This window comes from Nothoprocta perdicaria, unplaced genomic scaffold (genome assembly GCF_003342845.1).
Source record: "Nothoprocta perdicaria isolate Ctin4 unplaced genomic scaffold, notPer1 scaffold_6, whole genome shotgun sequence".
Taxonomy (NCBI): Eukaryota; Metazoa; Chordata; class Aves; order Tinamiformes; family Tinamidae; genus Nothoprocta; species Nothoprocta perdicaria.
Genome location: NW_020455865.1, coordinates 9,795,220 through 9,808,411, shown reverse-complemented (window position 1 = coordinate 9,808,411; position 13,192 = coordinate 9,795,220). Strand labels below are relative to the sequence as shown.

The 13,192-nt window shown below is 53.9% G+C and overlaps 1 protein-coding gene across 1 annotated transcript in view; it reads right to left on the bottom strand.

The window, feature by feature from the left end:
- Positions 1-13,192, bottom strand: part of EHMT1 (euchromatic histone lysine methyltransferase 1) — a 67,193-nt gene that overhangs the window by 30,884 nt on the left and 23,117 nt on the right. Inside the window, exons 4-10 of the mRNA XM_026049178.1 lie at positions 9,847-10,024; positions 8,248-8,384; positions 7,244-7,432; positions 6,504-6,584; positions 4,318-4,438; positions 2,335-2,466; positions 289-434 (exon numbers count right to left, since the gene is read on the bottom strand). Coding sequence (XP_025904963.1) covers positions 289-434; positions 2,335-2,466; positions 4,318-4,438; positions 6,504-6,584; positions 7,244-7,432; positions 8,248-8,384; positions 9,847-10,024 — 984 coding nt within the window. The remainder of the gene's footprint in view (positions 1-288; positions 435-2,334; positions 2,467-4,317; positions 4,439-6,503; positions 6,585-7,243; positions 7,433-8,247; positions 8,385-9,846; positions 10,025-13,192) is intronic.

The window sequence follows — 13,192 nt, the reverse complement described above, 5'->3', positions numbered from 1 at the left end:
CCACGCAGGCTGGGACAAGCAGCAGGGATCCGCTGAACCTCCCCAGCTAGCAGTGCGGACAAGCCCTACCTCCTCACTGCAGAGCGGCCTTAACGTGACCGTGTGACACGCGAAGGGCGTGCAGGAGGGAGCCGTCTGTCTGTCCTGCCGCTCACCCACACGGGCGCTCCCCCCGGCAGGGTTCCAGAGCGTCCGCGCGACGCGACGCCCATCCCAGCGCAGCGGTGGCCGTGCGGCCTCGCGAGCCTCTGCCTCCCGAGGAGGAGGCTGCGCGAGGAGGCCTCTTACCTCCTGGTCCACGCTCTCCGTCGCCATGCACTGGTTGTTGGCTAGCGTGCTGATCTCTCTGCTTTTGGGGGTTTCCATTCGGCAGCTACAGAGGGGCACTTCCTGGAGACCATCCACTTCCATCGCTTCAGGGCCGTTGGAAAGACCTGGAGCACAGGAGAACAGCAATCAACCCCGAAGGTTCCTTCYAGGGGAAACGCAGGCCGTCAACACCACCAGTGGCATCTTCCTGTTCTGAGCTCTCAGATGCTTTAAAGACATTATCTTTGCCAGGGGARAAAATCTCTTCCTTACACTGGATGGAGTTTGCAAAAGCATTATGTATTTTGCTAAATTCTGCACCCCACTGCAGAGCTCAGCATGGAGTTCAAGAAGAGAGTTAAGAACGGGTTACCTCGAGAAAGGCAAAGATGCACAGCAGAAAAAAGCAATGCTGAAGTACTAAGTTATCAGTGCGACTTTCCTGCCCACCTACCCCCCAACACCGAACACTGGTACCAGGAAATTTGTAGGAAACCACCTGGAGTTTGAAATCTSAATAGTTATTGCAGCAATAAATGGAGAAGGTCAGGAAAGCACTAACTTCTATTTGCAGAGGCTTATTACACAGATGGAGGGAAAAAAAATCCTGGGTCTACTCGGTCTCAGCCAACAAAGAAATATTTTTTTTGGAATGAGAACAAACTGGGGCGAGACAGAAACAAGATGTTCACATGTTCTTGCTTTCTTGCTTTCCCCTCATCTCCTTCCCTGACACTCTCCAATTTTTAACATCCACAAACCTTGCTAAAGGCTGAGAAAGCTTTGAAGGGGACTGCAAGCCCAGTTTGGAAGCAGAGAGTGAACATTCTTGCAGCCCCTCTAGATTCAACTTAATTTAGCTTAGCCATGATTACCAAACCCTAACATAACAACAGGGGGACACTTTTATCCCACACTCCTCCTTTAATCCCATACAGCTGAAACAATTCCTGCCACAGGTTAATTACTCAAAGCAAACTCCCAAGCAGTTGCCTTTGCTGGCTCACCGTGAAGCTGCTTCTGCCCATGCCTACGATGCAGCTGGGTCTCGGCGAGAAGGAAGCACGATGCTATTTTTGAAACTTGGGGCAGGGCAGTTATTGTGCAGCTAAATTTCAAAGACCCACTCCACTCACGAGTGGGATTGCTCTGAGGGCAGCCTTCCCCACCACCCCCTATGCATGTGATTCTCCCATCACACACAATCCCCTTTCATTGTGCAAGGATTTCCCTCCAGCCAGCAAGCGGCAAGACCAGCCCAGAGAAGGGACAGGATGACTCAAGACGCACAAGCGGAGGGAAGGCCCTTGTAGTTTCCATGTAAAATCCTGTCAAGTTCTTCAACATGTAAGCGCTTTCCCTAGGATCACAAGCCACAAAGCTCTCTCCTCGCCTTCCACACTGTCACTTTCATAATCTTTTGACATCCAGAGACTCTGATGAAAGCATCTACAGTCCATGCTGACCTACCCTTGGTGGTGAACACTCCCACCGTTCCTTTRAGGAACCTCTCTCAAAAGAGCCAGACAACCTTTGAAAGAGAAAGAACGGCGGGGACAAACAGACGGGACTGACTTCAGTGACGAAGCACCGGAGCCGGGACAAATTCAGCACCGGGAACAGCAGCCTTCTGGAGCGCGGCCGTCCCGGGAGTCTCCTCGGCCACGCTGCCGGCAGCGTGGGGAGCCCYGCACGGTACGGACAGCTCGTCTCCTCCCCGGGAGCGCTCCTGAGTCCCAGAGCGGCCCAGCGCCGCTGCTCCCACCCAGGGCGGCTCCGCTCGGGGGCACCCAGCACTCAGGTGCCCAGGGCCAAGGGGAAGGGCCCGGGTGCTCCGGCGCCACGAGCCACCGCGTCCACCACGCTCTGCTCCCAGCTCCGGCACAAGCCACCACGTCCACCACGCTCWGCTCCCAGCTCCGGCACGACCAGCCACCAGGGGGCATCAACTCAATGCGCTGGATAAGGCCGGGGAAACAAAGGCCCAAAATGGTACATGGCCATATTTAGCAAGCAGACACTCACCTTCCGCCTGCGARGACAGGATTCCCTTCACTCGGAGATCCAAGGAATCAAGAGACACCTCCATGTACTCCATGCTGTTCTCCTGGATGGAGCCCTCTCTGCCTCCCAGGGAGGATTTGTAGGCTTCAGCACCTATATTAAAATAGAGGCATGTTTACATAAGAGGGAATAAAAAAAGAAGAAAAAAAATTAAAAAGAAAAGTTTTCAGAATATTTTTGTGCGTGTATGTGTGTAAAGGGCACGTTCAACCATGCAGGCTGGATGCAGGCTCCTCCGTGAGACCACGAGGACAGAYGCACACCGAATCAGGAAAACGCAACATCTGGGCATATATGGCACAACTGAGCTCTCATCTCCTTCCCTGCCTCATCRGAGAGACTTCCCACCTCCACTTAGGTAGGTAACAAAAAAAGGAAGAGTGCACGAGACAGGTAAGTTGTGCCTGTGCAAGGCACATCTGCCGCTGCCGAGCGCCTGAGCGGAGCGCAGCAGCAGCTTAACGGGCACGCGGCAGGGCTGAGCCCAGCTCGGCTCCCGCTCAGTGAGGCACCGGCCACGCAGGGCGCGCGGGCTCCGAACGCGCGGCGTGGAGAGCCCCAGCCCGCTGACGTTCAGCTTAACGGCAGGAGAAACCAGAAAAGCCAAGTGCTGGCTCCAGGTGAGCAAAGTGGCTGCTGGAGGGAGGCTGCAGGAGTCCCTGGGCGGCCTCCTGGGAGCGGCGAGGCTCTGCCCGCTTGCCTGGCCGCCCTTTCCCTATCTCCCACTCTGCCTGGCCAAGAGGCCCATGTCAGCCTGAGGGATGAGGTGCCCCTTTAGCTAAGGGGCTGGACAGGAGCCTGCATCTGCAACATGGCATCATCTCTGCAAGGGTCCAGGAGCCCCAATCTGTCCCTAAGGAAGGGTCTGGCAGGAACCAGAGCAAGGCAAATGCCTGGCAAGACCGCAGGAACAGCCAGGAGCACAAACGTGGTCCTGGAGCTCAGAAGCAGCTGATGTGCAGATCTGCTCATAAAAACAGCCTATTTCAACGAATTACCAGTTGCAGAAAAAAACTGATTGCAATGGATAAGTGTGAAATGATAACAATGCAGCTAAAGGCAGAGCGTCACTTCCAAGGTCTACTGTTTCACCATCTTGTTCCTYTTCCTGCATATGAAAAATCAGATCCATTTTCCCCTTCTAGTTCTTCCTACTCCACAGCTCTCAGAGAACAGAAGGCTCTGCAGCCGTTCACAGTGCTGTGCACTGTGGCTCAAACAAGGACAAGCACCTGAGYCATGACTACATGGGTGAGGTGGCAAGCAGCAGCTCATTGCCGATTCCAAGGTGCTTTCAGAATGGAGAGGACTGCACCTTCCACTGCCCTGGACTAACATCCCCACAAAGCCAGCACAAACCACGCCAGYGTGGGATCTTCCTCCTCCTCCCTCTAACCAATCTCCCTTAGCTTGTAATTTATGAGTGTCCATGAGGTCCTTTGGTGGATCTGCTGAAACAAAGGTTTACTCCAYCCCTTAGCAGGGATCTGGGCACTCTCAGGTTGGGTGAGAGATGAGAGAACAACTCTGGTCATAAGCTATCTGAAAGGTACTTTCAGAAAGCAGGAGCTAGGCTGACTCTTGTACTTTCTATCCAAGACACAACAAACCTGAAGCTAAAACAAGAACAGGAAGTTGTTCCCRTATCTGCCCCATTTCCTCAGAAAAAACAAATGCTTCACTTGGACATGGGCCCACGAACAAAGGACACTTCTAGGGCTGGCAACAGGAGAAGGATAAAGCCCCTCATATTTATTCTGCTCTAAAAACATGCATATGAGCAGCTCCCGGAGCYGCTGAGGTGCAAGTGGAGCCCCTGGTTTATCACACAGCTCATCCTTACAGAGGAAGAGAGCTCTGCACACATAGCCCTGCCACAAGAGCCTCAGAACGAGCCAGAAAGGCTGATTTCTGGGAGGGTAAAGAACAAACACAAGTAGTTACCTAGCACACCAGCTTGTTTCTTTTTATTCCTCCGCCGCCTCTTGCGCGTGGGTTTCAGCCATGGGCTATCCGTCTTTCCTTTCCTCTTCAGCAGCTTCTTCTTGACACTGGACTCGGAGCTCTGAACAAGCAGAGAGGCCAGCGGCCCGTTAGGCACCCGGCTGCCCGCGGCACAGCAGCTCCGCGCGCCCATGCTCGAGCCGCGCGGGAGGGCCTCAGGGCCCAGGGGCTCGAAACCAAGTGCTGCTAAGATGTCTCTAGAGCGCCGAGAGGAAACAGGAGCGTGCCCGTGGGTGTATTTCCTGTCATTTACATAGCGCACGCTTCACTTTCTCTTCCACGTAGGCTCTTGCTCTACACATCACAGCAGAAATGCAGTAGTGAGTACTACCTTCGCTCAGGAACGTTAGTCTCGCAGCTGCTTGCACACTCGTAGCTCCCCCAAAGATGATCTCCCCTCGGCCCCAGCATGGACGTTTCTCCAGCCACGCTATGGATCGCCCGCAGTTGGGGCTGGTGCCTGAAGAGGCGACTTACRGCCCCGGCACAGGCCCTGGGGGACTTCATTCCACAGCATGAGAGCAGCCCCMTTCCTAGGCAAGGCCCAACGTATCGGGTCAACACAACCAAATCACACAGTAACAGCTCTTCAGCCACATGGTTTGGGTGTCTACATGTTTTTTTGTTTTTAGACACAGAAAATACAGCTGTCTGAGGTGGGTTTTCAAAGACAACATCATTAACARGGAATCGAGACTGCCTTCCTGAAAGCTCAAATGATAACCTTCATGTTTCAACTGAAACCGGCTGCTCATTGATGGCTTCCCGTGTCCCACCAACGGCCATGAAAAAGCTCCTGCTGCTTTCAAGAGAGGCTGGATCAAGGCCTACCTTCATGGCCTACCTTGGCAGGAGAGCGATGCTGCCCCATGCCCTGCTATCACAGTGCGTGCAGCGAGGCACAGGCGGTGCTGGCCCTGCTCCTCCGAGGTAGCTCTAAGGCCGGGCCTGKGCTGCCCGGGAGAACCGAGCCCGCGTGTGGGCCTGACTCTGCCTCCCCACGTGGCTCAAACCAATTGCATCACACTGCTGCTGGGGGAGAGGTTTGTGTTTGAGCCAGCCYGGCTGGGGAGATGACTGACTCACTTCAGATATGAGCACACAGAAACCACGTCTAGGGTGGGTACATACGACTTGGGAGTTTGGACTTGACTGTAAGCTCAGCCTTCAGATTGAGCTAACTGACTGCCCTCAGCTAGCCAGCCCGAGGGGCAGGCTGCCTAACAGCTGCTGGTTTCCCTTTTCTGGTGCCTGTAGTGCCAGAGGATACGGACCAAGACTCTACAGAGCTTCAATGATCGATTTGTTAAATTCACTTCTACCTTCAGCTCAAAACATCAAGTAAAGGAAGCCAAGAATTTTCTCAAGTTGACTGCAGAATTGGGGTGCCTTAAATGCTGATTCCTCAACTTGAGATGCTGTGGAAAGGGAGCAAAATTTTAAAGTAAAGGGGAGGGTGGGAGGACAAAGACAATTAATAAGCAGTAATTAAAAAAAAAAAAAAAAAAACAGGTTCTTCTCACCTGCTGTGGCTTGGTCATTTGAAAAACAGAAAATAAAAATCGCCAGCAGCTGGTGAAAGCCTCGCCCTAGCACTGAGGAGAGCAGGAGGGTGCCTGCCTTTTTCCCTGTGCCATGTGTGAGTCTCCGTGCTGGGGAGGGCTGCTGGCTGCTCTGGCACTGGGAGGTGGCACATCAGCTACCGTGAAGTTAGGCACAAGGCTGGGCCAAGGGATTTGGGAACAACTCCACCTGGACTCGAAAGGCACACTGGGCTTCAGGTTCTTAAAAAACTACACTGCTGGCTCGCACCACTTGCCAAGTCTGCCTCCAAAGGACATTTAAGCACCCTTAAATATTCCCACTAAGGGTTCAAACGATTAAAAGCAGTCAATACCTTGTTGAAAACAACAAAAGCCCATTAGTTAGCATCAGAAAGCAATTAATTGTATTACAGATCAGGGCAAAGCACCTCGTGGAAAACAATATTCTATGTGTGGGTGGTTTCAGAAAGCAAATTTTGTCATAGACATGAAGCTACAGGGCTTCTCTCTCTCTTTCTGTCAAAAAGGAAAATATTATTAACAGGACAAAGGCTGAAAGATGCATCTAGCAGTCAGGCTTACCAAGTCCGACTCATCTCCATCTTCCTCCTCCTCGCCAGATTCTCCAGACTCTTGTTCTTCTTCAGACTCACCATCATCCATCTGCAGCTCCCATTTGCCCAAGAACAGAAAGTCAGGTCAGGTTTCTCAAACGGGAGCGAGGAGTCCTCAGAGCCCTGCTCAGGCTGCTGTCATCCCACTGCAACACAGCACCCAGCCCCAACCTGTGCACACACCAACACAAGTTCCTTTCTGGAACCAGAACTCTAAGGCTTTTAATGCCCATATAACGAGGTAGGTCCAGGGAAATGCTTTCATCCCAGAAACAGGCTTTCCAACAGAGTCTTAATTTCTGTGACAATCCAGAAACAGCCTCACACCCGCACCTGGCATCATGACGCTGCTCCATGAGTTGGAAAGGTTTGTTTTCAAAGCTTTTGGTTTTTTTTCCCCAGCCTGCAGCAGGCCAGTTTCAGAAGGCATCTCTGCCTGATTCTGTGAACCCCTTAACTGAATTTATTGGAGTCCTGCACCGGGCCGCCCAGCCCTGGAGCTTTACACAGCAGTGATGAGCCCGGGGGCAGTGAACTGGTCATGAAAAGGAACTGGCCATGAAAAGGCCTCACTTCCACCGGTGCTTCCTGCCATCCCATGGACTAAAACGTTCTAGAAGTTCCCTCACCTCATGCCCCTTTCCTTCCTAGCCCGCTTCCACAGCAGTGTCCCCCCAGCGCCGAGTCCTGCCCAGGGCATCTCAATACCTTTCTGGCATTGTCTGCATCGGACACGCTGTCTTTAGAGGTTCTGGTATCATCTGCAGGAAATGCCCCTGGCTGCTCTGCTCCATGATCATCCTCCTCTTCCAGGTCATCAGAGTCTTCCTCCTCAGAATCTACATCCAGGCTTTCCCCGTTCACATGAGGACTGGCATCACCCAGGTCCTTTTCACCCTGAAAGCCAACCAAGTCGCGAGGACAAGGTCAGCTCCCAGCACGGAGCAGCYGAACGGAGCCCAGCCCTCCGCTCCCCGGGCTGGCTACGCTCYGTGCTGCTGCCCACCAGCCCGCGCGGAGAGCGGCCACGGGCCACCACGTGTTGTCCACGGGAGCAGCAGGAGCCAAGAAGGGTCATGCGAGACCTGCACGGCTGTACGAGGCACCACGCGCACGTCAGACACTGCAGCCCCGTCTCAGCAGGAAAGGGCAGCTCTGCTGTGCAATACCGAGCTTGCAAGCAAGGTTTCTAGGAAGGGAGGGGGAAGATAAATAGCAGAAGGGATTTTCAATCCACTCCATAAAGGTCCAGGGCTGTTCTTCCTGAATTCAAAGGCCAAAATATGAGGTCTGGGCTGCAGTGGAATCGGGCAGGAATCCCAGTCTAAGGTTTTTAAAGCAATTGGTCGTCTCGCCTTACAGCTTCAAGCGGGAACAGCAGGCAGGCACCTTGGGGGCTCCAAAACCAAACGGTTACCACATGGGTACCCTCGGAAAGCTCCCCAGCCCCACAGGACTCCAGGGACAGAAGGGAAACATTCATCAGAAAACACTTAAGAGCTGGTACCTGACCTGCCACCCACAGAGAATAATTTCCAGAGCCCTCCAGCAGGGCTCCTGAGGGCGGGACGCTGCCACCAGAGAGCAGCTGCAGACTCACAACAGCAAATGCAGACAGCAACAAGCCAGCACGTTCCCAAGCCCGGTGCGCGGCTACCAAGGACGTGGATAGAGCCAAGAAACGTGTCCCGCGGGGCCAGCGCAGCCCTCACCTTGGCACCCGCAGAGGAATGAGTTATGCTCTTGAACATCTCAATCATTGTTCTCTGTTTTAACACTTTGGTCTTTTTCTTGGGAACCAGGCTATAGGTTCCCATTCTCCGTTTTTTCTTCCGAGATACTGCAGCAGCTGAAAAGAGAAGCAAAAAAACCCGAAGTGGATTCAGGAGGGAAAAGAACGGGTWGCAAGGAGAGGCTTGCACTGTGGGAAATCACACTGGAGGGCAGGAACTAATGCAGGACACAGAGAGAAAAAGGCTTCCCATTCAAACCAGTCGTTTACAAGCCAACAAAGAGAGGAGACACACACGTGTGAACACACAAACCTTTCTGCCACTGCTGCAGACTCACCCCRATGCCAAGCATCCTCTCCATGCTCCTTCTGGCCCCTACATCACCACACACAGTASCAAAACCCTTAAATCAGACTGTGTTTGGCCACAGGCATCAGACTCGTGCTGATGCCACAGGAGGCTGAATAGAACCCAGCTTGCTCTAACTGATACTGCAAGAGCAGTAATAGGGTCTCGCAAYGAATGTGACCATAGGGTAACTGAATAAAACACGGAGCAAAGTCAACTTGAAGAGGTATTTGCTGTTTAACCTCCCTGCACACCAACAATGGATGCTGCAGCTTGATCCTGTCAGTACTTCGGTCAGGTCTGAGTCTGGCACATCCCGCTGCTGCCTTCCAACYAAACCAGGCATCTCACCCCGCAGCGCGACGCTGCCTTTGGAGGACACACAGCGCACGTGAATGTGGTGCAGACTCTTACAGAGCRGCGTGCGGCAGGAAGCAGCATCAGCAGTACCGCTTTGCAGCTGTACAGCCTCTGTTCCTTGAAAACATTTCTTCCTTTCTCACTAAAATGAAATTGCCTCACAGATCCTCAAAAAAAAAAGCATCTGTGATGACCCTTCTCTTAAGAATTCTGCTTTCCCAGTTAATGTTATTGGCACAGCTGTAGCTCATGGTAAGCTGCTGTCCCACTCGCATACAGAGTTCCTCAAAACTGACAGGAATGTCTTCAGAGCATCACATACACAGATGGGATAAAAACGGCCCTGTAACAAGGAGCTTTAGCAGGGAAGCAAAGTRCTGAGCTGGGGCTGGTCAGCCGCCAGCAAGGCGCAGCTCCTCCCCACGCTGCGAAGGGAAGGCAGGAGCGGCAGCGCTCCGGGCACCGAGGATGCCACTGCCCTCGCCTACCCCGCGCCCCCCAACCTGCATGCCCAGGGGCCCCGGGCTGCCGGGAGGACTGAATGCAGACACGGGAGGCTCACGGGCTCCCTTCATCCGCAGGCTCCTTCAGCAGAGGGCCACAAGGAGGGCCTGTGCCACCCTCAGCACCCCAAGCTGAGAGGACACCTGCTTGATTGCTACAAAACGGCCACTTGCAGCGCAGCGGCTACGTGAAAGGGCATCACTCCGAAGAGGCTCTGCGGATGCCTGCAGGAGAGAAAACCTTAGAGGAGATTCAGTAGGGAAAGAAAAACGAGCAAGCCAGCCTGCGTCACCCCACACTCACTCACTGTCACACACACGTTGTGCCCGTGGGCACTGCCAGGGATTTTAGCTCCATCCTTTTTACCCGTCTGCGACTTTGTGGTGGCCACATAGCTCTGGTTCTGAGGTAGTGACTGGTGAAGGCCCGGGAGAGAGGGCAACGGCAATGGCTTCCCAAACTCCAAGACATTTTTGTTGCCTTCCTCCTTGAATTCTTTTTGATCTCTGCTGTCTCTCCCTTCTTTGGGGTCTTTACTTGCATGCTGGAAAACAAAAGGAAGGTTAACTGAGCCATGGCATCCAAAAACCAAGAAAATAAATTTAATTCCATTCTCTCTCAAGCACAATCACCTGCATTTGAAGACAGGAATATACATTCAAAGGAAAATGATCTCTAGGGGTCCCTTCCAAGCTCAACCGCTCTGTGATGCTGTGACAAGCACACAGCCCCTCCTCTACAGCACAGCRTTACGTTGCCTAAGGACTGCAAAACCCTGCCAGCCTGCGGCTCCTGCCCTCGGCCGGGCCGGTCCTCGCAGGGCGCACGACTGCACTGCGGAGACCGAGGGGACAGACGCTCTGCAGAGAGCAGAACCTAGCAGACACACCGAGCCAGGCCCCTGGTCAAGCCAGATGAAAGCCCCACGAGACACCTATTCCCGGGAGCGTGTCCAGAGCRCCGGTGGTCCTGCCGGAGCGTGCGCAAGGAATGTGGCGCAGGACAGCAACGGGAAGGACCTTCTCTCCGGCAGCACTTAGCACGAGGAGCTCTGGTGACACGAGCATGGTGGAAGGAGGTGTCTCCTCGGCGGGGAATGTTGCAGGTTCATTTACGGAGCCACCTCTGCCACAGCAACGGATTTGTCACCAGTTAGCTGGAGCCCTGCGAGCCTGGCCAGAGCAGCACAGCACAAAACATACTGCAAATCACAACAAGGCTGACGAACCTCAAGAGAATTCTCTGTTCCCCACTGCACTCCCTCTTGCCAGGGAAAGGCTCCTGCACACCAGTTCAGCTGGGGCAAGCTGTGATTTGCGCTCGTACCCACACCAGCCTCGCCTAGCACCCTCAGTGGGGCAACGGGGATTAGCACCGAGCAGGGGCCGCGCTGCCTCGCTCATCGGACAGACTGAGCACTGTGAGCACCAGCTTCATTCTCCTGGCCTTAACACCGTGCCCAGCCGAGCCCCCGGCCACCCCACGCCCCCAGGGCGTCCGGCCGCCCACCCGAGGCACAAGGAGGAGGCAGGTTTGGCAGAGCCGCTCCAGGCACCAGGAGTGCCGGCAGCAGCTCCCACGCTCTGCGGCAGCGACGTTCCAGTGCTGCTCTGCGCGCTGGAAAACTGCTCTTCCTATGGGACTCCTGGAGCAACAGCCGGAACACCGGAGCAGAATGAGGAATCCAGGCACAAGGAGGAAGGAAGGGCAGAAAAGAAGGAATAAAAAACAAATCCATGAGAAAGACAGTCACTTCKGAAAATCTAGGGTCAAACGGGCTCTCTGAGGCAGCGCTTCTGCGCGATGTGACCTTGTGAACAGAGAGGGAAGTGACCGACTGCTGCGGCCAGCGCGGCGCGAGCGGGGCCAGCCTGAAGCGGCACTCGGGCACGGATGGCTAAACTCCAAGGAGGATCAAAACCGACCCGCGACAAGAGGCCATCAGCTCTCCAGCGATTCTGCGTCAAGCCCCTACTGCCGGGCTGAATTACGACGTCTTTTCTTGAAAGGCATCGAATCTGAATTAACAATTTCAAAGATGATGAATCCACCGTATCTCTTGATACGCTRTCCCGATGGTTAATTGCTCTGCCAAACAGTTAAACACACGATGCCTTCTCCACTAAATTAGAAAGCTCGGTATCATCAGAAACGCTCCACTCACATGGGTACTTACAGACTGTGATCAAGTAACTACTTTTTTTTTTAACTTTTGCTCCAATAAGTTTAGCAAAATGAGCACATTAAGCACCTACAGGATGATTTTGTGGATGTCAAATCACGAGCGACACCGCTGCAAGACCTCCTGCCCCTATAAAGGGATGGATGTCAGAGCGCTGGGCACAGGATTTTAATAATAGCCTCTACAATCCTATTTATACCTCTAAAAAGTCCCTGGTTTGAAGACCCARAGGTTAACTAACTCTTGGAATTATTCTGAGAATGCCCAGTGCCCTGCAGCGTTGCCTGCCTTCCAGATTTTGCTTGAAGTCACAGCAAAGGCCTTCGGAGAGACAGATCTCAGGAGAGCCGCCCGCACCCGCACCAGTCCGTGCCGGGCCTCTGCTCCCTGCCCCTAGATGCAGGTTCCTGCAACTGCWCTAGAATCTGCTTCCACTTGCACACATCAAGAACCCACATCCAGACTGTAGCAGACTGCTTGGAATGACACTTGAAATTAAAAAGGGGTATGTTATTAGCTTAGGGTTTTTCTCACCCCCTGTAATTACAAAATGGAAATAAACTWCTTTGGTAAGGTTGCATGGCAACTACTACCTGGGACTCCTGCATAACAACTGTTACACGGGGCTTCTTCACAGCAACTCCAACGAAACCAGTTTTTAAATCAGATCCAGTCCTGGGAGGTCTGCGTTACTGCTTCGAGGCAGACACAGCACAACCGAAGAGCAAGACTTGAACCCGGCGGGGGACTGTGTCTCTGAGGGAGCCCGGCGGCACAGAACAGCTTTAACAAAACTCCTGAATGTAAGGACTGGACCAAGGAGATAACAGAGCTCAGAAAGCGCCACGGTTCCTCAGCCCTTTCCTCACCCTTGGTGCCGCCGCAGCACGGCCGCTCTGCTTGCGGACGTCTGCCTGCCAGCAGGAACAGGGGGCATCTGGGGGGTCCCCTTCATTCTCCTGCGGCCTGCGACGTCTCTGAATCCCGTCAGCTCCTCGACCCCAGCAGACGCAGCGCTGAGCGGCCCCAGGATGAGCTCTTCTGTCCTGCCCTGCCCTGCCCCAAACCGCAACGCTGCCAGCAAGGAGGCTCTGCCACCTCGCYTGCCTGCCTCCCAAGAAGGGTTTTTGTTAGATCACACGAGTTGCCGCTCCAAGCACAGCTGGCTCCTTCCTTGCGGATCCTTGCCGAGCATCCCCTCGGACGGGCTCCCCTCTCCCTTTCACAGCCTTCTCCGGCTCCCAATCACCTCCATCGCCACGGGCCACTCGCTGCGAGCTCAGAGCCCTCACGTTGCTGCCCGATGCTGCAGGTTCTGGATGCTGCAGGTTCTCCCCAAGGCCTTCCCAGTCGGCTGGGACAAATCCCAACACGCTGCTGCTTCGTCTCCACAGGATCCAGATTCCTCCTCTTCACGCAGCAGGTGACTCTGTGCCAAGGACGGAAGATGAAACTGCTCTAGGGATGTCAAGTTAGGACTCCTCTGCAMAGGCAACTCGAGCCATAACTTGGGCTCCTTGTGGCCCATGT